At 49.7% G+C, this 21,956-nt stretch overlaps 1 protein-coding gene across 1 annotated transcript in view; it reads right to left on the bottom strand.

Annotated features, from left to right (window-relative positions):
* Window positions 1-19,931, bottom strand: part of EHD3 (EH domain containing 3) — a 34,444-nt gene extending 14,513 nt beyond the window's left edge. The window contains exons 1-3 of the mRNA XM_004029066.5: window positions 19,041-19,931; window positions 9,418-9,594; window positions 4,377-4,474 (exon numbers count right to left, since the gene is read on the bottom strand). Of these exons, the coding sequence (XP_004029115.1) occupies window positions 4,377-4,474; window positions 9,418-9,594; window positions 19,041-19,267 (502 nt within the window). The 5' untranslated portion in view covers window positions 19,268-19,931. The remainder of the gene's footprint in view (window positions 1-4,376; window positions 4,475-9,417; window positions 9,595-19,040) is intronic.
* Window positions 19,932-21,956: the final 2,025 nt, after the last annotated feature.

Here is a 21,956-nt window from a genome sequence, read left to right on the forward strand (position 1 = left end):
CTTCCAGGAACCACCTCCCTGTCTTCCTCCCCTGCCCACCCCAATGCATCTGCATCCAGAGACAAGTGCTGGCCCAGGACCTCCCAGAATCAGCTTCCTGGGCACCCCAGCCTTCTTCCCACAAGACACACCCCGCCCCAGGCCCAGTAGAGGGTCCACACCCTGAGCAAGGACGACCCTTTGCTGCCCTAGTCCAGCCTGGGGCCCGAGTGCTCCTTCCTGTGAAGCCTGAGGTCTTGGAGCCCTGGGAAGCAGCTCACTTTGCAGAACAGGCAGTCTAATATGGCCAGTAGGGGCCTCTGTGCCGACTTGATAACCATGCCCCTTTTTATCTGGTGAGACACAGCCCTGCGCCAGGTATGAGGCTCAGTGAGCAGAAGGTGGGCTGAGTTTCAGGTTCTAGATGCCCTCGTATAGGACATAGTTGGCAGGACTATCCCAGGGAGCAAGGGTGTCCGGTCCTTGCCTGGGCTGGCTGGAGTAAGGCGAGAAGCACCCAGTCTGCTCTGTGGCCAAACCCAGAGCTCTTGGAGCCCTAGGCAAGAAGCCATGAGAAAGCAAGTTTGGTTCTATGCACACATTTGTGTGTGTGTGTGTGTGTGTGTGTGGGAGGGGGTTGCTGTGGGGAAGAGGGGAGTTGTGTATATGTGCGGGATATGTGTGAGGAGTGTGTATGCATGTGTGGGTGTGGGAGTGGGTGTGCGCGTAAAAGGAGGTATGGGTGGGGGAGGTGTGCGTCGGTCTAAACTGGAACTACGTTCTAAGGCCAATTGTGAGAAAGAAAGGGGTGGGGCTCTGCACCCTGGAAACTTTACTCGTTTGGGGTACCACAGATAACTGAGGGTGTCTGACGCCCTTCCCCCAACTGTCCTGGTCTCCTCAGGGTGCTGAGGTCAGCACCGCCCCAGGCGCCAGCAGCCCAGTTCTAGCTCTTGTTTTTAACGCAGGCTGCTTTTGCCAGCAGCTGCATTTACAGTCTGGACTCAGGAAAGCAGAAAACAAACTGGCCTGCAAAGCCACTCCTGGAGCCATCATTTCTTCCAGAGGTAGGGGGACCTGGTGCTTAGTCAATGTGGGGTGGGAGGCATTAGGAAGTGCAGGCAAGAACACCAAGGGCCTAATTTGCTTAAGGCAGTCACTGGGGTCCAAAGACAAAGGCAGGAGAGAGGTAGTGAAACCCCGTCTCTACTAAAAATACAGAAATTAGCTGGGTGTGGTGGCGCATGCCTGTAGTCCCAGCTACTCAGGAGGCTGAGGCAGGAGAATCGCTTGAACTCAGGAGGCAGAGGTTGCAGTGAGCCGAGATTACGCCATTGCAGTCCAGCTTGGTGACAGAGCGAGACTCCGTCTCAAAACAACAACAACAGCAACAACAACAACAACAACAACAAAAACAGAAATAGGAAAAGAATAGAATAGGATAGGAACTGAGGAAGGCAGGAGTCCCTGGGAACTAGCCTGCCACATACAGGTGCACAGGCTGTGCACTGCACAACTACAAGGGAAACTATTCACACAGATTACTCTGGGATTGTATGATAGGTGGTGCCAACTGACAGGGAGGGAGGGAGGAAGGTAGCTCATGGTGATCCAGACCCAGGGCTATGGCCCGTGTTTTCATATGGTCTATAGACCTCACAAGACAGCTGTGTGGTACATATCATTACCCCTTGTTACACATGGGGACACTGAAAATGTGACCTGTTGAGACACACACAGGTTCTAAAGCCCAGAACTCTGAATTCCTAGTACAGTGTCCTTGGAAACCGCAGAGGCTGGAGTCCTCTCTGGACCCGCTGGTCAGGCTACACTGGCCTTGCAGGTGCACATGTGATGTCCCCCAGGGAGTTCACACTGGGAAGGGGTGGCTTTCCCCAGCCTTCCTGGAGGAGTCCTGAGCTGCCTGAGTGAAACAGCAAATCCCCTTCAGGCTTAAACACAGGGTAAACCCCAGATGAACCACTTGGGGTTGGGAATAGGTGGGTTAGGAGAAAGGGGGTGCTCCGGCAAACAAACCAAAGCAAGACAGAAAAACCACCCGTGCTGTCCCTCCACAGGGCCCTTAACAGGGAGCCAGGTGCTTACAGCGTGCGTGCTGGCTGGAAGGAGGGAGGCTCAGACATCCCTATTTTCCCAGGCCAGGGGTTCCAGCTCCCTATCACCTCCACCATACAGCCCAGAGATAGGGAGCCAGGAGATCAAGTCTTCCAAGACCCCCTTCCCAGGGGACACTGTGATGTCCCAGAATTCACAGGCCACCAATTACAGGAACTGCTAACACAGTTTCCCAAGTCCCTCCTGACTCAGCTGCTTCATTTCCCCTCTTCTTCCCAGGTCTCACCTCCTAAGCAAAGCAAGAGGTGGTAAGGAGGGAGGGCAGGGCTTTCCTCTCAGGATGTTCAGCCTCCCTACTCCCTCCCACCTGCTACAGGATGAGGACTCCAGGCTGTGTCTTCCCTGGAGGGCTGACTGGGGTTAACCTGGCCCTTGAGCAGGCTGCTGACCTGGAGGGCCTCTCTCACTGTCTTCCCTTTCCACTCCCAGCCATGGCAGCTCACACACAGCCATAGTGTAGCCTCAAAGAGCCGAGCCTGGCCCTGCACCATACACCTGCCCTCATCAGAAGAGAGCTGCCTTCTGCAGAGAGGACACCAAGGCAGCTCACAGGAGCACTGGACAGAAGCCCAGGTCTGGCACTAGTGGCCTGCACCTGGGCCAAGGGCCTGCACCACTTGAGCCTCGTCAATACACAACTGCAGGAGCACTGGCCTGTCACACCATGAGGCTGTGACCTCTCCTCTGAGGGGTCTGGGGTGAGCAGTGCTGGCCTGGGCAGGCCATGCTCTTGCAGAAAGAGCAAAGGTTTCTGGGCCCCACTATTGTGGCACAGACATGGGCAGGGCAGATCTCTGTCCCAGCCAGAGCCACAGAGCACAGAGGGTGAAGGCACATGCAGACAGTCACCTACCTAGGTCCATTCAGGCAAGAGTTCTAGCTGCTTCCCAGAGAACCCCAGCAGTTCAAAGCCCTTCCTTACCCATAGGCTGACTTCTGAGTGCTGATGTGGCTCCAGCCCTGGCAACCAGCTCCAATATTGGGGTGGGCATGGCGTCATCTGATTTTCTTGCCAGAGATACAACACATGGCACAGAGAGGGTAGGGGGCTATACAGGATACTCAGCAAACTGTGCCAGGACAGGCTGGGGGTGGGGGCCCAGAGCAGTTGTTTTTAGCTTTTGATAGCATCTGCCTAGAATTTTAGAGTTAGAAAAAACAAAACAGGCCGGGTGCGGTGGTTCCCGCCTGTAATCCCAACACTTTGGGAGGCCAAGGTAGGTGGATTACGAGGTCAGGAGATCGAGACCATTCTGGCCAACATGGTAAAACCCCGTCTCTACTAAAAATACAAAAAATTAGCTGGGTGTGGTGGTGCACGCCTGTAATCCCAGCTACTTGGGAGGCTGAGGCAGGAGAATTGCTTGAACCCGGGAGGCAGAGGTTGCGGTGAGCTGAGATCGTGCCACTGCACTCCAGCCTGGCAACAGACTGAGACTCTGTCTCAAAAAAAAAAAAAAGAAAACAACGATGATGATGATGATGATCATCTATAATCCCTCATGGTTACTAGGTACTTGCTATGTGCCAACCAGAAAAGGCTTTTTATCTTAAGCATTTCTTTTCATCTTCAAACAACTCTGTAAGATGGATAATACTATTCCCACCCCACCCGCCCCCACCGCCCCACACCATTTTTCAGACAAAGTAACTGAAATAAAGAAACCTGCTGAGGGTCACTGTGCTAGGAAGTGGCAGAGGCAGGCTTAGAACCCTGCCAGCCTGACTCCAGAGTTCTGTCTTCTAACCACCATACCAGGCAACCTCCTTTAATGAGCAATTATCCTGTATTTATCTGGAGTGAACAGTTTTTGAAGTGCTTTCACTACCTGGTTCCCTCCTCTTATGACCCAGAGCACTGATACCATTGAGCTGAATTTCTCTGTATGCATTTGGCTGCCCTGCAGAGCTGCAAGCTCCCCAGGAACTTAAGAAGCAAGCCAGGGTCAGGGCCATGGAAGGTGCCTCTTGTAGCATGAATAAACCCAACGAGGTAAGACTGATATTGATGTCTTCATTTTACAGATGAGAAGACTGAGGCCAGCTGTCTCCTGAGCTACAGTGGACCTGAATTCCTCTCCCGACCCCTGCCAACCTCGGCCTAGGACTGCCCCAGGTAAAATGATCCCACACAGCACAGGAGAAGTGCCGGCTCACCAAGGGACAGCATGGCCCTGGGTGCTTCTCTTCTGGTATGTAAGAGAGTGAACATGCCAGAACCATGGAGCCCACAGCCAACACCCCTCAGGCAGGTTGCTTACCCCGGCTGATCCTCTGCTTCTCCCCAGAGAGGATCCCTGGTGTGTCGATGACGCTGATGCTCTCCAGCACAGGGTTAGGTAGCTGGGCACATACGAACCTGCATGGGCAGAGGTAACCTGGGTGAGTACTCGCCCACCTTTCATGACCCAGCCGCATGACTCCAACCACCTGTCTTGTCTCTCTCAGGTGAGCTGCAGGTGCATCCTGAAGGGTTTAGTTCACCATGGACTTGCCCAGTTCAGGGTGTGGCTGACAGCTGACCCGGGGCTGAACCCCAGTCCTCTTGCCTCTCCCCACATCCAGTATTAAGAGCGCCCTGCACCCAGGTGTGTTTGGTAAAATGCTGTGTGACCAGCAAGCAGGGCTACTCCATAACGACATCCAGTCTTCATGTGTGATCAAAGCCTGGGTTTAATTCTTATGGCCCCAAGTCCTTAGTTTGTCCTTGGTCAGCTACCTCCTTGCCTTGAGTTACTCCACTTAGCTTGGCCCTCTCTAGGAACCTTAGCTTCTTTAGATAGCCAATGAGAAGACCCCCTGGCTCCTCTTCATATGAGCCCCTAGGGACTAGCGGGGCAGGAGGGACTTCAAGGGTCTGTCCCAAACCATCACTGCAGAGTCAGGGTCTGGCGAGCCTCCTTCTGATTTGATCCTCGTGGGCCAAGTGGCTGTGCTTCTCTGTTTATGTCCTCATTTGTAAATGGGGTATCATTCAACAGTAACTGAAGCCCTACTCTGTGCAAGATAACAGGCTGGGTGCTATGGCCAGAGGATCACAAGCCTGGCTGGCTTAAAATGGAGACTCCCAGGAGCCAGGCCAGAATCCCAGCCCCAGCCCCAGAAGTGGGTCTCACTCAGGATCTATGCCTTGAGGAAGCTCCCTGGATGATTGTGAGGCAGCCATGGTTCATGCTTGCCAACTCCTGCTGTTGGGGACACTAAGATGTCCAAACCTCAATCCCTGTCTCTAAGGAGCACAGCCTGGTGCAGGACAGGAGGCCAGGAGGCCTGTACATGGATAAGCAGAATACACAGTGCAATGGGACCAGCACCCTGAGAGAAGTCAGATGTAGTATTTGGAAGATTCAAGGCAGAGAGATGGCTTCCTGGAGGCAGAGGGAGGGCTTCCTGGAGGAGGAGGCACTGGAGCTGGCCTCGAAGAATGGGAACCACCCAGGAACATTTATTTGGGCATCTAAAGGCCAAACATCTCTATTAGGAAAGCAGTCAAGTGTTATTCAAGAGAAGCGAGGGAAGGGGAGCAGACAAGGGGTGTGAAATAGGACCACTCAGCAGCATAGAGACAGGAACCTGGAAATCTAAGGTGCAGCACCTTGTGCGGACAAATCTAAGGTGCAGCACCTTGTGTGGACTGCAGTGAAGCTGGTGGCACATGCAAGAGGGATGCAACATCATTCCCTGTTGTCGTTTCAGTGGACATGCCTGGCAGACTCCCAGCCAACCTAAACATCCACTACTTCAGCTGCTGCTTGCTCCTGGAGAAAATCTCAGAACCTCACGATTTCATAGGTGCCTGCAGTAAGCCACATTCTTTCATCATTCTTCTCTGGTGATGCATATTTTCTCCTCTTTCTCTCTTCAGTATTTTCTGCTGGGAATGTCCTCTTTTTTTTACACTGTTGGTGCCACTTCACTCATCATTTAATGTCAGGGTCAAATGCCAACTTTCCCACAAAGGCCTCGTCAGGCCTGCTCTTCCTCTTGCCTGGGTTATCACTGGCTCTTTCCAAGCCTGTGTCCACTGGACTGGATCAGCCTTATATTCCCCCACAGAATAGAGCCCAAGGCCGCTAGGGGCCTGGTGTCTGTTGAAATAAAACATGAATTCTATCCCTTAGCAAGGTAGCTGGGAGGGAGGCAGGAGACACAGCCCCTCCTGTGGCCACATTTCTTTCCTTGTCAATGTCTGCTCTCCAGGCCAGACACCAAGTCACTCTGGAAATGCAGGGTCTTGCCTCAGTCACCTTCATTTTATTCATTGAAATCACAGATTTAGAGAGAGATTCCTGACCCCTTAATAGTATCACCTTTTATGTGCATGTTATTTGTTTCACAACACCTTCCTATATATTTTCTTTATAAATTTTTTTTTGTAAAATATATGCACATGGTAAAAAACAAACAAACAAAAAACAAAACAAAACAAAAAACCAAAACATGGTCCAGCAAGGCATAAAATGAAATAGGAAGGTGTTCCTCTTCTCTATCCTGCTGCCCTGCTCAATTCCACTCCCTAAATGGAACCACTGTAGGCCGGTTACAGGCTCACACCTGTAAACCCAGCACTTTGGGAGGCCAAGGTGGGCGGATCACTTGAGGCCAGGAGTTTGTGACCAGCCTGGCCAATATGGTGAAACCGTCTCTACTAAAAATACAAAAATTAGCCAGGCATGGTGGCGCATGCCTGTAACCCCAGCTATTCAGGAGGCTGAGGCGGGAAAATTGCCTGAACCCAGGAGATGGAGGCTAAAGTGAGCTGAGATCACGCCACTGCACTTCAGCCTGGGCGACAGGCGACTTTGAGATGAGACCTCATCTCAAAAAAAAAAAAAAAAAAAAAGTAACCACTGTAAAGAATTATATATTTTTTCCTTTCTCTCTCAGATCTTCTTCACACAACACACAACATTTGCAGGAATGGATTACTTACATTTTATCACTTTCTAGATGAAGATAATAATATTCAAAGAGGTGTCTTTACTCAAAGTAAACCACCCCCACCCAACCTCACCCACACCACCTGGTTTCAATAAATTTAACAATGGAGTTAATGAGACTTGCTGGGTTTGATTAATGACATAAGGGCGCTCAGCTCTCAGGAATGCACCCAGCATATAATGGCAATCACTTTAATTCTGTTATCATAATAGGCTATATGCTATTACATATAATACAATACACTATTATCATTATAAGCACAATTATCCCAAAATGGCATTAACCACTAAACCTGTACTCTTCTCTGGTGATGAGCCCAGTTTCCTCTTGTCTCCCCCTGGCTTTTCCCTCCTCTCCCCTGGGGTCCAGCTCCTCCTCTCTGCCTTCAGATAGGACGATGCTCCTCAGCTGACTCACTAACACTGCAAACTCAATGTGTCCAAAATCAAATTCATTGCCTACCCCCTTGCTCAGATATCCCTGCTTCTCTTCAGCTCCAGCGACTCATTCTCCTGAATCATGCTCATCCCACCCCCTCCATTTATGCATTTTAGCATTTTGGGCATCCAGGACCTCCTTACTCAGTTCCAGGTATAAGAGACACCCCTGGACTCCAGGACACCTGCCCCACTGCACCTTACCACCACGACCTCCTCATTCTTCCTAAACGGACCTCAGCTTCATTCCTAACATAAACCAAGCCCCATGCCTGGGCCTCTCTCTCTGCCAGGCCAAGTTCCCAAGATTTCTCAGCGTGAACCTTCCTCTGCTCCCTACTCTGGGTGCACACCTTGGCCACTCACAGTTCCACATTTCATTCATGTGGTCGTCTCCCCGTCCCTTTCTTAGACTGTTATTGACTCCATGCCACTACAAGAAAGGTCAGAGACAAGTTCATAGGTTTATAAAAAATATTATTTGGGGCCAGGCATGGTGGCTCACGCCTGTAATCCCAGAACTTTGGGAGGCTGAGGCAGGTCAATCACCTGAGGTTGGGAGTTCGAGACCAGCCTGACGAACATGGAGAAACCCTGTCTCTACTAAAAAAAAAAAAAAAAAAAAAAAAAAAAAACACACACAAAATTAGTCGGGCGTGGTGGCACATGCCTGTAATCCCAGCTACTCGGGAGGCTGAGGCAGGAGAATTGCTTGAACCTGGGAGGCAGAGGTTGCGATGAGCTGAGATCGCGCCATTGCACTCCAGCTTGGGCAACAAGAATGAAACTCCATCTCACCAAAAAAAAAAAAAAAAAAAAATATATATATATATATATATATATATTTGGGATAAGAGACATCGAGAATCCTTTGGGCAATGAGCCTCAACTTCTACAACTGAAAAATGGCCACAGCAGATGCCTATTCCATTCACTAAACAATTAAGTAATCAAATGAAACAAGACATGGTAACACTATCACTGACTAACCTGTTGGTTACTATGTGCCAGGCACGAAGTGTTTACTGTTCACTATCCCACTTATTTCTCCTTTAACTCCTATTATCCTATTTACAGATGGGAAAAATTAGAAACAAGTAAGTTTTGTAACTTGTTCAAGAGCCACAGTATTAGGCAGTATTTGAACCCAGGTCTATCTGAAGGCAAAGCCCGTATTCATTACCTCTACTCTAAAAACCTCCAATTAGAAAAAGTAGTTTTAAAATTATTTTCAAAGTATTTACCATGCACATGTGAAACTGGATTTATCAGTGTAATAAGTGTGGGCAGGGGATCAGCCTGCATTCTGGTTAAACAGAATAATTAATGTGAAGGCCCAGATTAGTTTGCCAAGCATTCCTAGAGCTTTCTCCATTCACATCATCATGATGATCTTGGTATCTGCAAGGCTGAACTTGTCCCGGGGGAAGAGAGGTGACCTGTGCAAGGTCATTCAATTTAGTAGAAGAGTTAGTGCTCAAACCCAAGGCTTCCCTCTTAAGTCCAGGGTTCTTCCCACCAGGTAGAAACAATATCCGTGAACAGAAAAGAACCTTCGTCTGCCTCCTTCCAGTTGGATGCAAATCCCAGCCACTGAATGTTTAGGCAAATGCTGGGAACTATATGGAGCATCCTCCTCTGCTTTTTCTAGGGGTAGGTGCAGGGTAGGGGAATGTGACCTGAGTCATTGTTGTATCCTTCCCTGCTCCCTGATAAGGAGGAATCAACCCAGCATTTGCAGCTGCTGCATCTCACAACTGACTCAGTTACACTCTCAGCAAGCAAGGGACAATCTAGGTATGGAAAGATTGACAGGAGACTCTAGGCACCAAGCCTCCCAAGACCCTGCCTACTGTTCTTTCACTCCCCATACCCCAAGAAGAAAAGAGAGCACCTGAAAGTGTTTTGTTCCCTCCACACTCACCTGTTCAAGAAGGCGTTGCCAAAGGCGTTGAGTTTCCTGAAGGGTTTCTTGGGATCCACCACCAGGGCGTTCCCAGGGATGATCCCCTCCATGTCTCCCTGCATCACCGCAATGAAGGAGTCTGTGGTAGGCTCAGGCCCAATCCTCATGCCTGGGAAGTCCTGTTCCAGCAGGTACCTAGCAGGAAGAAGCACAGTCCTAATGCAGGCGTTCTGCGCAAAGATCAACATGGCACGTCTACTATAAGGCAGACAACATGCGAGTCAGAGGGAAGGGCAGGGCCACCGCAGCAAGATCTCATGGCCGGGAGAAATGCCTGCTGGATAACAAGTCCAAAGAACTTTGTAGAGGAGGTGGAATTTCAGCTGAACTTAAAATATTCTGTTTTTTGGTCCTTTTTCCCTTTCTCAATCGGTTGGGGGCTGGTGGGCGGGGGTAGAAGGAGCAAGGTTTGGGCTCAAAAACAAAGCATGGATTGAAATGATTCTTACACAGAGTATTACAGACTCCATAACTGAAGGTAACCTGCTGAAGTACCCACACAAAGGCATGGTTAGAACTAAACCTTCCATAGACTCTGCTGGGTTTTCATAGGTCTTTATTTAACCAGTTAGTTCTTTAATATAAAAATAGCTCATATATGATACAAAATACAAACAATATAAAAGGTACACTATGAAAAATGAATCTCCGGCCAGGCGCGGTGGCTCACGCCTATAATCCCAGCACTTTGGGGGGCCAAGGTGGGCGGATCACAAGGTCAGGAGTTCAAGACCAGCCTGGCCAACATGGTGAAACCTGTCTCTACTAAAAATACAAAAATTAGCTGGGCGTGGTGGCAGGTGCCAGTAATCCCAGCTACTAGGGAGGCTGAGGCAGGAGAATCATTTGAACCTGGGAGGCAGAGGTCGCAGTGAGCCAAGATCACACCATTGCACTACAGCCTGGGCAACAAGAACGAAACTCTGTCTCAAAAAAAAAAAAAAAAAAAAGAAAGAAAAATGAATCTCCATCCTATCCTACCCTCTAGTATCTGTATTTTGTATCCTGTATTCTTCCAGAAATGTCCCATGCACACAAATACTATGTTATTAAGTGTTCACGCAGATCTACACATTTATGATCTTATTTATTTATCTTGTTGAGATGGAGTGTCATTCTGTCGCCCAGGCTGGAGTGTAGTGGCGTGTTCTTAGCTCACCACAACCTCCACCTCCCGGGTTCAAGTGAGTCTCCTGCCTCAGCCTCTGAAGTAGCTAGAATTACAGGTGCCTGCCACCATGCCTGGCTAATTTTTTGTATTTTTTGTAGAGACGGGGCTTCCCCATATTGGCCAATCTGGTCTTGAGCTGCTGACGTCAGGTGATCCGCCTGCCTTGGCCTCTCAAAGTGCTGGGATTACAGGTGTGAGCCATTGTGCCTGACCTGATTTATTTATTTATTTATTTATTTATTTATTTATTTATTTATTTATTGAGATGGAGTTTCACTCTTGTTGCCCAGGCTAGAGTGCAATGGCATGATCTCAGCTCACTGCAACCTCCGCCTCCCAGGTTCAAGTGATTCTTCTGCCTCAGCCTCCCGAGTAGCTGGGATTACAGGCAGCCGCCACCACGCCCGGCTAATTTTTTGTATTTTTAGTAAATACGGGGTTTCACCATGTTGGCCAGGCTGGTCTCGAACTCCTGACCTCAGGTGATCCACCTGCCTCGGCCTATCCCAAAGTGCTGGGATTACAGGCATGAGCCACCACACCCAGCCACCTGATCTTATTTTTTAGCATAGAAGCAACCTGCACACCTTTCATTCTATCTTTCTTGTCATCCATTTAATTCCAACTTTCAAAGAAGAGACTACATTCAAAATGCCTTGTATAGTACCTGGCAAAATAGGTATGTTCAACAAATGAGTCCTCCCTTGTGCCCTTGGGTATTAGGCAATTTCATTACAAATGTAATAGTGTATGGTGGGATTCCCAGATAGAGATTATAATTGTGCTATGTTTTTAAATGTGTTTGGTTTTTTACCTGCACTACCTAAACAGGTGTCAAAAAGTTACCTTCTATCTGTCAATGCCTTCCTTCTGTACCCAACACCCACACACACACCCCTCCCCACAACGTGTGCATGCTTTGTAACCATGAAGGATGTTGTAATGTGCACAGGTGGACTGCAGCAGCAGGCCTGGTCTGCACAGAGGGGTGGTGGCCAGGGAGGCTTGCCAGGGCTTCCTCCCACTCATCAACATCCCATTTGTGCCTTTGAGCAGCGTTCTGAGCTGTGAATCTACTCTGCAGTTCCATGGTAGTTAAAGTCAGGTTGCTATGGGCTCCGTCCCCAAGGAGGAGCCTCGGCAGCCAGCCCTGGAGGAAGCTGCTGATCTGCTGAGAGTTGGAGCCCTCCTGTCCAAAGGCCACCCACCACACAGGGCACAGATGGGTTTCAGGTTGTCTTGGGAAGCCCCTCATCCCTCCAGATCCCAGTTCAATAATCAGAGTGCGAGGGCAGGATTTCCCCTGGTCAGAGGATCACTTTGAAAGCTGGCACCGAGGTTGTGATGAGAGTGAATCCTAACAGCTGCACCCTTGGCTAGCACTTCCTGCCTTCTCAGAATACCTTCTCCTTCAGGGCCTCCTGGGAGAAGCTGTGAATCTCAGTGGCCTGGGGCCAGCCAACCTGCTTTCTCTAACCTTGAGGGCTATGCTCTTCAGGGGGTACTTAACTCAGGGAACCTCACTACCTCACTCCATAACATGGCGGGTAATCGTTCAGACTGACTGAGTACCTGCGATGTGCCGGACGTTGTTCTAAACTTTCCATGGATTATCTCATTTCACCTTCCCACATACTATGATATCAGCACTATGCTCTTCCTCATCAAATGGACCTAATAAGAAAACCTATCTCACAGGGTGTTCTGGGGATTAAATTCATTGCAGAAGTTAAGCATTTAACCGGTACCTTAAATTACCTAGATTATCATTCCATTTAAAGGAGGAGAAGATAAAGGTGCCCCAGGTGATGCACTCAGTAAACAGTAACAGGGTTAGGATTTGAACCTGGCCCTTGGATTTGAGTTCCTGCTCCTAACCACTACACTCACTCTCCTTTCCTGCCTTGACCAGGAAATGCAGCCATCTTTAGGGACAGGCCAAAAGGGTTGAGCTCCCTTTTAGAACAATGAATGGGACAAGAAGGCCACAAAGAAATATGGTTTGGCAGGAGGCAGGCAGGGCCAGGCCTTGGAGGAGGGGTGAGGCTTTGAGGCCCACAAACGCAGGAGTGTACTCATCTCTGTAAATATCAGCTGTGGGGTTCCCTGCTTGGCCTCAGTGACTGGGGTGTGGCACCCCAAGGCTGCTGCTATCATATGATCAGAGCAGGTCCCTGGCTCCATGGGCTCTAAAAGGACACTTTTGGATTTACAAACAGTCGGGCAAGATTACCCTTCATGAGAAAGATTCCACGCTGATTGGGAAACCCCATCTATCTTTGCCTGCCCAGGCACCTGACCTAGTGAGTGTGTGGATGAGAAGCCCTAAGCAGGGCTCTGCAAGGGAGTAGCAACAGTGGATTGTGGGAAGTAGAGATCATCAAAGGCTCCAGGGACAGCTGAAATAGAGAGGGCTGAAAAGAACCATTCTGAGGCAGCCTCAAAAATGCCCAGAATGAACAGGGCCAAACAGCAGCAATGAAGGATCCTTCTCACACAGGCGTCTCAAATTCTACCCGAGAGGGACGTGGTGTTCTCAGCAGATGAGTGAAGGCTTCCCAGCCTAGCAGGGTGGCTTCCGGGGAAGTTACAGGGCTGCAGCCCGAGGTGGTCAGGCAAGGGCCTAGAGTTTGTCCTGCTAAACCCACATGACCCAAAACTTGCTGACCACACATGGGTCTGGGGAAACACTGAGTCTAATGAGGCCACCAGCAAGTCCAGGCAGCACAGTCGGGTGGGGTAAATTCTCAGGGACATTTGGGTATGGCTTACAGCAGCGGGTGCCCCTGTAACAAAGCCACCACTGTGTCCAGAAAGGAAAAATCTATTGAGGAATCTCATGCACTGATTCTTTATGGGAAGCGATACAGATTGCCTCTGTTGCCAGGAGAAAACATTCCCATAGCAGTGTGAAAAAAGAAAAGTTAATTCAGGCCAGGGTGGGAACAGCGGAGACGGGGATGCACGAGAATGAGGGGAGACAGGACAGACTGAGTCCAGGATGATAATACTCGCCCTGTCGGCCTCATGGGGTTTGAGGGAGACTGTAACGCATCCCACAGACACAAGCGAGAAAGTGGATGGGAGACTCTCCACGGCCAAGTTGAGGCATGAGTCAGCTCCGTGTTCCCTGGAGCAGCTATAATTGGCCCTGTCGAAAGCACCCTCAGCCATGTGATGAAGGGATTCCAGCACGAAGGAGAATCTGGTGGCCAGACAGTCCAGCCTCCTTGCGACAGGCCAGCCCGCCCAGGGCACTACCCGGCACCGTCCCCAGAGCTCAGCGACGTGCCCCTTCTCCAGCCCTCCCCTTCGTGCTGGAGAAGGGCCTTCCTGCACCTTCCTGAGAGCCTGCCTCTAAGTCTCATGTTAGAGAGTCAGCTCGAGAGAGGAGAGGAAATGATAAAGCCCCATGCGCGGTGCCTGGAGCACAGCTGGTGCTAAACTGGTTCTGCCTCCCCCTCCCCACCCCAAATCCGGTCAGTAATGCTGTGAGGCGGTTATTACTATTCGCATCTTATGGATAAGGAAACTGCGGGTCAGAAAGGGGAGGTGGCCTGACCTCTGTCAGACCTTCCTAACCAGGTCCCTGGGCAGGAAGTGGTGGAGCTGGATTCTGCTGACTTGGACTGTGTTCCATGGCCTTCGTCCCACTGTCAATGGGAATGGGAGGGAGACCTTTCCCCAAAGGTCCTTCTCCTCCCAGTAAATGTTTTTCCTGATGACTGCCAGGCACCTGACTTTCAAGGCAGCCCCTAAGCCAGGCCGAGGCACGCAGACACAGTTCCTCTGGCCTAAGGCCTTCTGCTTCCTTGTGTAACACTTAGGCCTTGTAAGAAGCAGGTGGATTTTCACCCAGGCCCCTTTAGAGACCCAGCAGATCAGAACCCTGACAGACAAAGGACATCCCCTGGCCTTGGTGGGTGGACAGGGCTGAAGGTGGTGCAGGGGCTGTGCCTGCCAGGATGGACTTTGCAGTGAGTGGGTCTACCGGGGTGGTGGCCCTCTCACTCTATCCCTTTGGCTTTCTGGAGAGCCATCTTTCCCGGCGCAGTGGCGCTGTAATGCCTGGGGTGGGGATGTCAGGGTGGTGATGAGAGCTGGTGCAGCCACAGCAAATGCCAAGGCACCTTTGGGGTGGGAGGTTGCAGAGTCTCCTGAAGTGGGAGAAGCTGAAAGGGCCAGCTCAGTAGCCCTCACGATGGACTCCCATCCCAGCAGCCCTACCAAGTGCTCATGCCTCAAGAGTCCAAGTCACACGATAGAAGGTCCGTGCAACCCTCCAGACCAGCCCAGCCTCCCTAAGGAGCCCGGGGCAGCTTAGCTCTGCAGCCCCAGGCCCCACAGCCAATCCACTAGAGCCTATCTCTCAGCTCTACCAAGGTCCAGGGAGGCCTCCCTCATGGCCCATGGAAGTACTCAGGCCTTCCTCAGCCCCTGGAGCAGCCAGCTACTCACCTCCACTACCTGCAGAATAAGGGGCCACAGAAGTAGGCAGCGAGAAGGAGTGACCAGGGGCCAGATGGTCCAAGGAAGGAGGGATTCAAGGCTGCATGCCGGGCAGAGAAATAGCAAAGGGAGAAGAATAGCAGAGGCAGGAGGAAAGGCTGCCAGGGCCAGAGGGACACAGAGCTACTGTACTCCACAGAGGCAGCCTGTGTTGGAGAGGGCAGCCGCCAAGCCAATTTACTGTTTATTTTATTACTCTGTGTTGCCGGGCCTTAGGCCAGGGAAGTTATTTCAGGCAGAGATCACAGCACATTAATTAGTTATTGAAAGAATGTCCTTTTCTGTGTGTTCTTCCTCGGACAAGAAATAGACGCCGTGGCAAGCACATATTACTGAAAGTAGATGGACCCTCAGGGGCAAAACGCCAAGAACTGGGGGAATAAAGAGGCAAATCTTTGTTTCTGAGGAAAAGGCCCCTCACAGGTTCAGGCCTGGCATGGAGACAAGAATCAAGGCAAGAAGCAGGGATGGGAGAAGGGAGAGGAGGAGGCCTTCTGAGACCTAGGCATGGACGCACTTATCCACCCCAGAGCAGCCTTACTCGCACTGGGGAAGGGATGCAGTGTCAACTCACCCTCTTGGAAAACAACTGCAAAATATGACTCTTAGTACAAAAATTTTAAAGTTAAGAAATATTTCAAACAAAACTCTGCCCAACCTTTGGCCTAGCAATTCCACTTCTGGGAATCTCAAAAACAAAAACAAAAACAAAAACAAAACCACACACACAATATAGGAAAAAATATTATACACAGAGATATTCAGAATTATTCTACAATAACAAAAAATTAGAAATAGCCTAAAACATCCAAGAGAAGTAGATTAAGTAAGTGAAGAATCATATATACACACAATGAAATAGTATGCAGCTGTTAAAAACAATGCTATTCATTAGTTGAATGAATAATTGTATATACAAATAGTGAAATAGTATGCAGTTGTTAAAAATAATGCTGACAAATAACGCTTATAACATAGGAAATGTTCATGCTATAAGTAAGAAAAACTGGCCAGACGCAGTGGCTCACGTCTGTAATCTCCAGCACTTTGGGAGGCTGAGGTGGGTGGATCCCCTGAGGTCAGGAGTTCAAGACCAGTCTGCCTAACATGGCGAAACCCCATCTCTACTTAAAATACAAAAATTAGCCAGGCGTGTTGGCGGGTGCCTGTAACCCCAGCTACTTGGGAAGCTGAGGCAGGAGAATTGCTTGAACACAGGAGGCGGAGGTTGCAGTGAGCCGAGATTGTGCCATTGTACTCCAGCCTGGGTGACACAGTGAGACTCCATCTCAAAAACAAAAACAAAAATAAACAAGCCAGCATACAAAATTATATGTACAGCATGATCTCAACTGTGCTATAAAATAGCTACAAATACTGGAAATATATTTATATATAAATTATATGCTTTATATATAAATATATTTTATATGTAAATTATATGCTTTATATATAAATATATTTTATATGTAAATTAAAATAGCTTCTCCTAAGTCATGGGATTATGGGTGACTTTTTTTCTTCTTTAAATGTATTCTTTTCTATATTTTCCAATTAAAAACAACTGTTTACTGGATTTCATAAGAAAGAAGAAAAGTACATGATTTGGTTCTGGAGGATTCCCTGTGGTATGACCCCTCCTACAGCGCTGGCTGACACTCCCTCAAGGGGAGACAGCTTTTGACGCATGAGCTAAATTCAGTTGCTGACATGAGTGTGGAGAGGGAACTACTGCACATGGAGGATAAGAAAGAAGAGGGATCTGCCTCTCCCGGTCTTACTGTCTCCCTCAGATGAGGAATCATCTGTGGCAATTTGACTCTGCCACTTTCTTAGACCCAGTTAACAGCCAGCGATGACTCAGGCAAAGCCGGGAGAGTGTCTGCAGACAAAAGGCGCTCAAACCTGTCTGCTGCTTGGGGATCCTCACCTCTCCCCATCTTCCCTCCCATTCTGCAAAATGTCTGCTGGGAACCTCCTATAGCCGAGACCCTGGGCGAGGCCCCAGAGATGCTAAGGCATGGATGTTGTCTTGTCAGTGATTGTACACCAGGAAGGAGAAGCTACAGATAATGTATGAAAGGTTATAAATACCATATGTGTAGAGAGCCAGGGAAGGCTGAGAGGGCAAGGGCCATCTGCAAATGGCCTGAACTTCCCTTGAGGCATGAATGGGCCAAGTGGAGGCCAGGGCTCACAAAGGAAACTCTGCAGGCAACCCAGGCAGCTCTGAAGTGCCTTTGGCTGCAATGGGTGCTTAATAAAACAAGGAGCATGGCTTAGATCAGGGGTTCCCACCCTAAAGTCCAAAGAAGGCCCTTGGACCCCCAACATTATATGCAAATTTGGGATGTATGTACATTTTTCTAAAGATAGAAAGTTAAGAAGCAATGGATTAGTTTAATCTCTAAGGCCTCTTGCAGTTCTATCAATATAAAACATACAAGAGCCAACAGGCCCATCACCTCCCAAACTCCTTCAGAAATCACTTGGCCTCTCAAAGCTGCTGAGCCCTAGGCTGTGCACTCCACAAGGACAAACTCAATGTGGTGTTGTGTTTAGACATGACCTATTAGCATGGTGCTACTTCCAGAAGGCTGGCGTTACAAGGTGGATGTTAGAGAAAATTAGTACCTAGAAAATTAGTAACTAGACTGTTAACTTTTCTGCACTCCTCACCAAACAAAGCACAGCATTTCACATGCTGTGGATGCTCAAACAGCCAAGGAATAGGAATAAGGGTACCCCTGCTTTCCAAACCCTCTGCAGGAGATGAGCACACTTGACTTTGGGGGGCCACCAAACTCCATTCTCAAGCTGTGGGAGCCTGAGTCTTAAGACAGAGGGCCACAGCATTCTCAACAATTTGGAATGGCTATAAAAGGGGCCAAGAAAATGGCTGGCCTTGAAGCTGGGAAGATTGAGGACTGGAGTGAAGCCTGTTCTCTAAAGATAAGAAGGGCCTCTGGTGGACTTCTCTGAATGCAGGGTGAACAAATTGACTTCTTGAGCCTCCCTCCAGCCCAAGGATTCTGTAATTGAAGGGAATGGATGACTCATTCTCAGAGTTACAGGCGTTTAGCCAAGCATCTCCTCACATGCATCTAGGACTTAACATCCCAGGTCTGCTGCCCACTCTTTAGATGGCTCTGCACAATTCATTTAACTTCTCTGCGCCTCGGTTATCTCACCTGCAAACTTAGCAACTGGATGAGACAATGCCAATATCCCTTCCATCTCTAAGAGTCTTTAATATTATTATTGAGCCATTAAGATCAAATAAGAGAAAGGGAAAAAAAAAAGCATTCTGCTTCTGGACTCAGCTTCTGTTGAGTCTCCAAGATATATACACAGGAGCTCTGCTTTAGAGAAGTAAATGATAAAAGGAGGACAAGTAGCATCCCCAGGCCACCTCCGTTCCCAGGCCTGCACCCATCAGAACTCAGCTGCAACTGTGAGGCCCCCATGTGAGTGCCAATCCCTTGAAAAACAAGGGAAGAGATTTGCCCGTGAATGATGTGTTGCTAAAAAGTGAAGACGTAAGACATCCCCACCAACATAAGGCGCTCCAGAGACCAGGAGCTCTTCCATTGTGCCTCCTGGGCCTCGGTTTCATCATCCATAAGATGGGGAGACTGGGAATGGCTTTACACTTGAATACTTCAGGTTGACCACCACAGCCAAGGGCCAAGTAGAGTGGACAGGTATTGGGTAGGATGGGAAGGGGGACCAGCAAAAATTGTGGGGTAAGATTTTGACGCCTGCACAAACACAGATCTCTTCAGAGCCCTCAACCGAAGGCTTCCCATTGGTCCCCTGTCTGGGATGGAGCACCAGGAGTGACCGGAGGGACTAGGCGCTGGGCTCCGGGGTGGGCTGCCAGGACCCTGGGCCGGCTCACCTGATGAAGGTGGTCTTCCCAGTGGAGTACTGGCCCACCAGCAGAACCATGGGCTTGTTGTCGAAGTCGGCATCCTCCAGGGCGGGCGAATGGAACTCGTGGAAGCGGTAGTGCTCTTCCAAGGGCAGCAGCTTGCTCTTGTAGAGTTTCTTGAGCCCCTCACTCACCGTCTGGAAAACCTCGGGATCCTTCCTCCGGCGGTCGTCCGTACCCAGCCAGCTGAACATCGCGGCCGCCGCTCGCCCCCGGCACGCAGCCCCAGGGGAAGACTCCTCCTCAGGGGAAGATGTCCCGTAGGACCGGTCCGCCGGGCTCCGAGCCGCGCCGCCGCCTCACCCAAGCGCGGGGCTCAGCCGCACCATGGCCCGGGCACGCGGCTAGGAGGGCCGGGAGCGCACTCTCCCTGTTCCTGGGACCAAGCCCAGCCGCTGCTGCATCCAGCAGCCCAGGCCGGAGGGAGGATAAATAATCTGGGCTTGAGGAGGAGGGGTGAAATCTTGGCAATTAAAGTTGAACCTGCAAGGAAACTGCCAGATGCCGGGGTCCCAAGCCGGGGTCCCCGATCGGCCCCCAGCCCTCGCCTGCTCTGCCCTGCGTGCAGCAAGGGATGCTTCGGCTCCGCTCCTGCCGGACCGAGGCGGCTCAGGGGAGACGGCGACGCTGCCCAGCCCGCGGACAGCTCCGCATCCGCAGCAGCATCCTGCAGCCCCAGACGCTGGTTTAAATGCCAGCTGGGCAGGAAGCCGGCGCGCAGAGGAAGTCCCCTAGTACTGGCAAGGCAGGGCCGGCCCCACGGTTGCGGCGACGGGAAGCCGCGCAGGGCGCCGCCATGTTTGTGGGCAGGCGCTCCGCTCTAGACCTGCGGCCGCGCGGGGAGAGGGATGCTGACCCAGTCCAGTGGGAGAGTGCCGGTGTCTCAGTCTCCGCCTCTGGGGCTTCGATTTGGGAACAGCGCCCTCTCAGGGACGGCTGCGAGGACAGAGTTGACCTATTCATCACACTCCCTGCTTTGAATCGCCTGTCCTTCAGTTGCTGAGGTCAATTCCCTAGGAAAACAGGTACTCTAGTATTGGGGGATTTTTTTTTTTTTTTTTTTTTGGCATAGAAAGAGGATCCACTATCAGGTTACACAAAATAACCAAAACTGTCACTACCCAAACTTTTAGCTAGGCTTAGGGTGAAGTCAAAATCGTTCCCATTTACTTATTCATTCATTCCAGCAAAACAAAACAAGCCAACAAGCAAAATCCCTGCAAGTATTGGGCATTTATTATGGGGCAGTTACAATTTTGGTGACTGTGGAAACAGAGATGAGTGCTGAACAGACTCTCCCTTCCAGGAACTCCAGTGAAGGCAGGCTTTAAAGAGGAGGCATGAGCAGAGGGTCATGGGAATACAGGGAGGAGTCACTCCTTTTGTGTGGCTAATTTGAGGAAGGCTTCATGGAAAGCATGACTGTAAGCTGGATCCTAAATGATGAATTGACATCCATTATTCTAGGAGCGTAAGGAGTATTTGCAAAGGCTTGAGGAACATTGGAGAACTTGGTGTGTCCAAGGCAGAGTAAACAGTTTGGCATAGCTGGAGTGTAGGGTTTAGGAAGATGAAAGAGAGTGAGGGAGGCCAAGCATGAAAGGCTTTGCCAGAGATGGGGAACCAATAGCAATGCTATTACTAATCATTGTTACATTAACAAAATGCTCAGCATCTGCAGGGGCCTGGGCTAAGTTCTCAGTGAACATTGCTTTATTTAACCTTCATGGCAGATCATATTATCTCCAGCATCATACTAAGGAGAGTGAGTGGGAACACTGTCCAGGTGTAGGCAAAAGCAGTGCATCGTGTGTAGAGAATTTAAACCCAATAATAAACTTGCTGAAAGTTGATGTGCTTTGTATTGGCACCATTCTAAACAGTGTAGTGATAAAACACTCCTCCCTGCCCAGGCTAATGACTCCCACCACCCTCCCTTCCACAGATGAAGAAGAAGTAGGCTATGGACCAGGCAGGAACTGGAATGCCAAGAGCAGTGTTGGAGGGGCAAAAGAGGTTGGGGGTTGATATGATTTTGCTTTGTGTCCCCGCATAAATCTCATCTCTAATTGTAATCCCCATAATCCCCACGCGTTTAGGGAGAGAGCTGGTGGGAGGAGATTGGATCATGGGGACAGTTTCCTTCATGCTGTTCTCATGATAGTGAGTGAGTTCTCGTGAGAGGCTGATGGTTTTATAAGGGGCTCTTCCCACTTGGTTCCTCACACTTCTCTCTCCTGCCACCTTGTGAAGGACGTGTTTGCTTCCCCTTATGCCATGACTGTAAGTTTCCTGAGGCCTCTCTAGCCATGCAGAACTGTGAGTTAATTAAACCTTTTTCCTTTATAAATTACCCAGTCTTAGGTATTTCTTCACAGCAGTGTGAAAACAGACTAATACAGAGGCCAAGAGAACATTTAGGAAACTATTCCAAAACTTAGGAGACAGCTGCAATGGGATTGGAGAAGAGGTCAGACTCAAAAGATTTTTTTCATGGAATAGAATTGTCAGATCTTGGTATGTGATAAAAAAAAAAGAGGACATAAGGGTGAGGCACAGTCTAGGATGATTTTGAATTTTCTACCATAGGGGATAAGATCATTGGAGAAGCTCTTCCACTAATTAGGGGAGGCAGAGAGAGAGCTGATTTAGCAGACAGAGATAATGTGTTCAATCTAAAACGTGTTGCGTTTGAAGTGCCTGCAGGAGCTTCAAGAAGAGTGTGGTGAAGCTGCAGGGATTTCAGGGGAGGGGGGATTATCAGAGGCCAGTGCTGAATAGAATCTCCTTAGTTACATCTCAGATCTCCCGACTCCCTCCTTGAACCCCAAAACTGATCATCTCTTGTTGAGAATTCACTCAGATTAATATTTCACCCTTGGT

This window comes from Gorilla gorilla, chromosome 12 (genome assembly GCF_029281585.2).
Source record: "Gorilla gorilla gorilla isolate KB3781 chromosome 12, NHGRI_mGorGor1-v2.1_pri, whole genome shotgun sequence".
Taxonomy (NCBI): domain Eukaryota; kingdom Metazoa; phylum Chordata; class Mammalia; order Primates; family Hominidae; genus Gorilla; species Gorilla gorilla.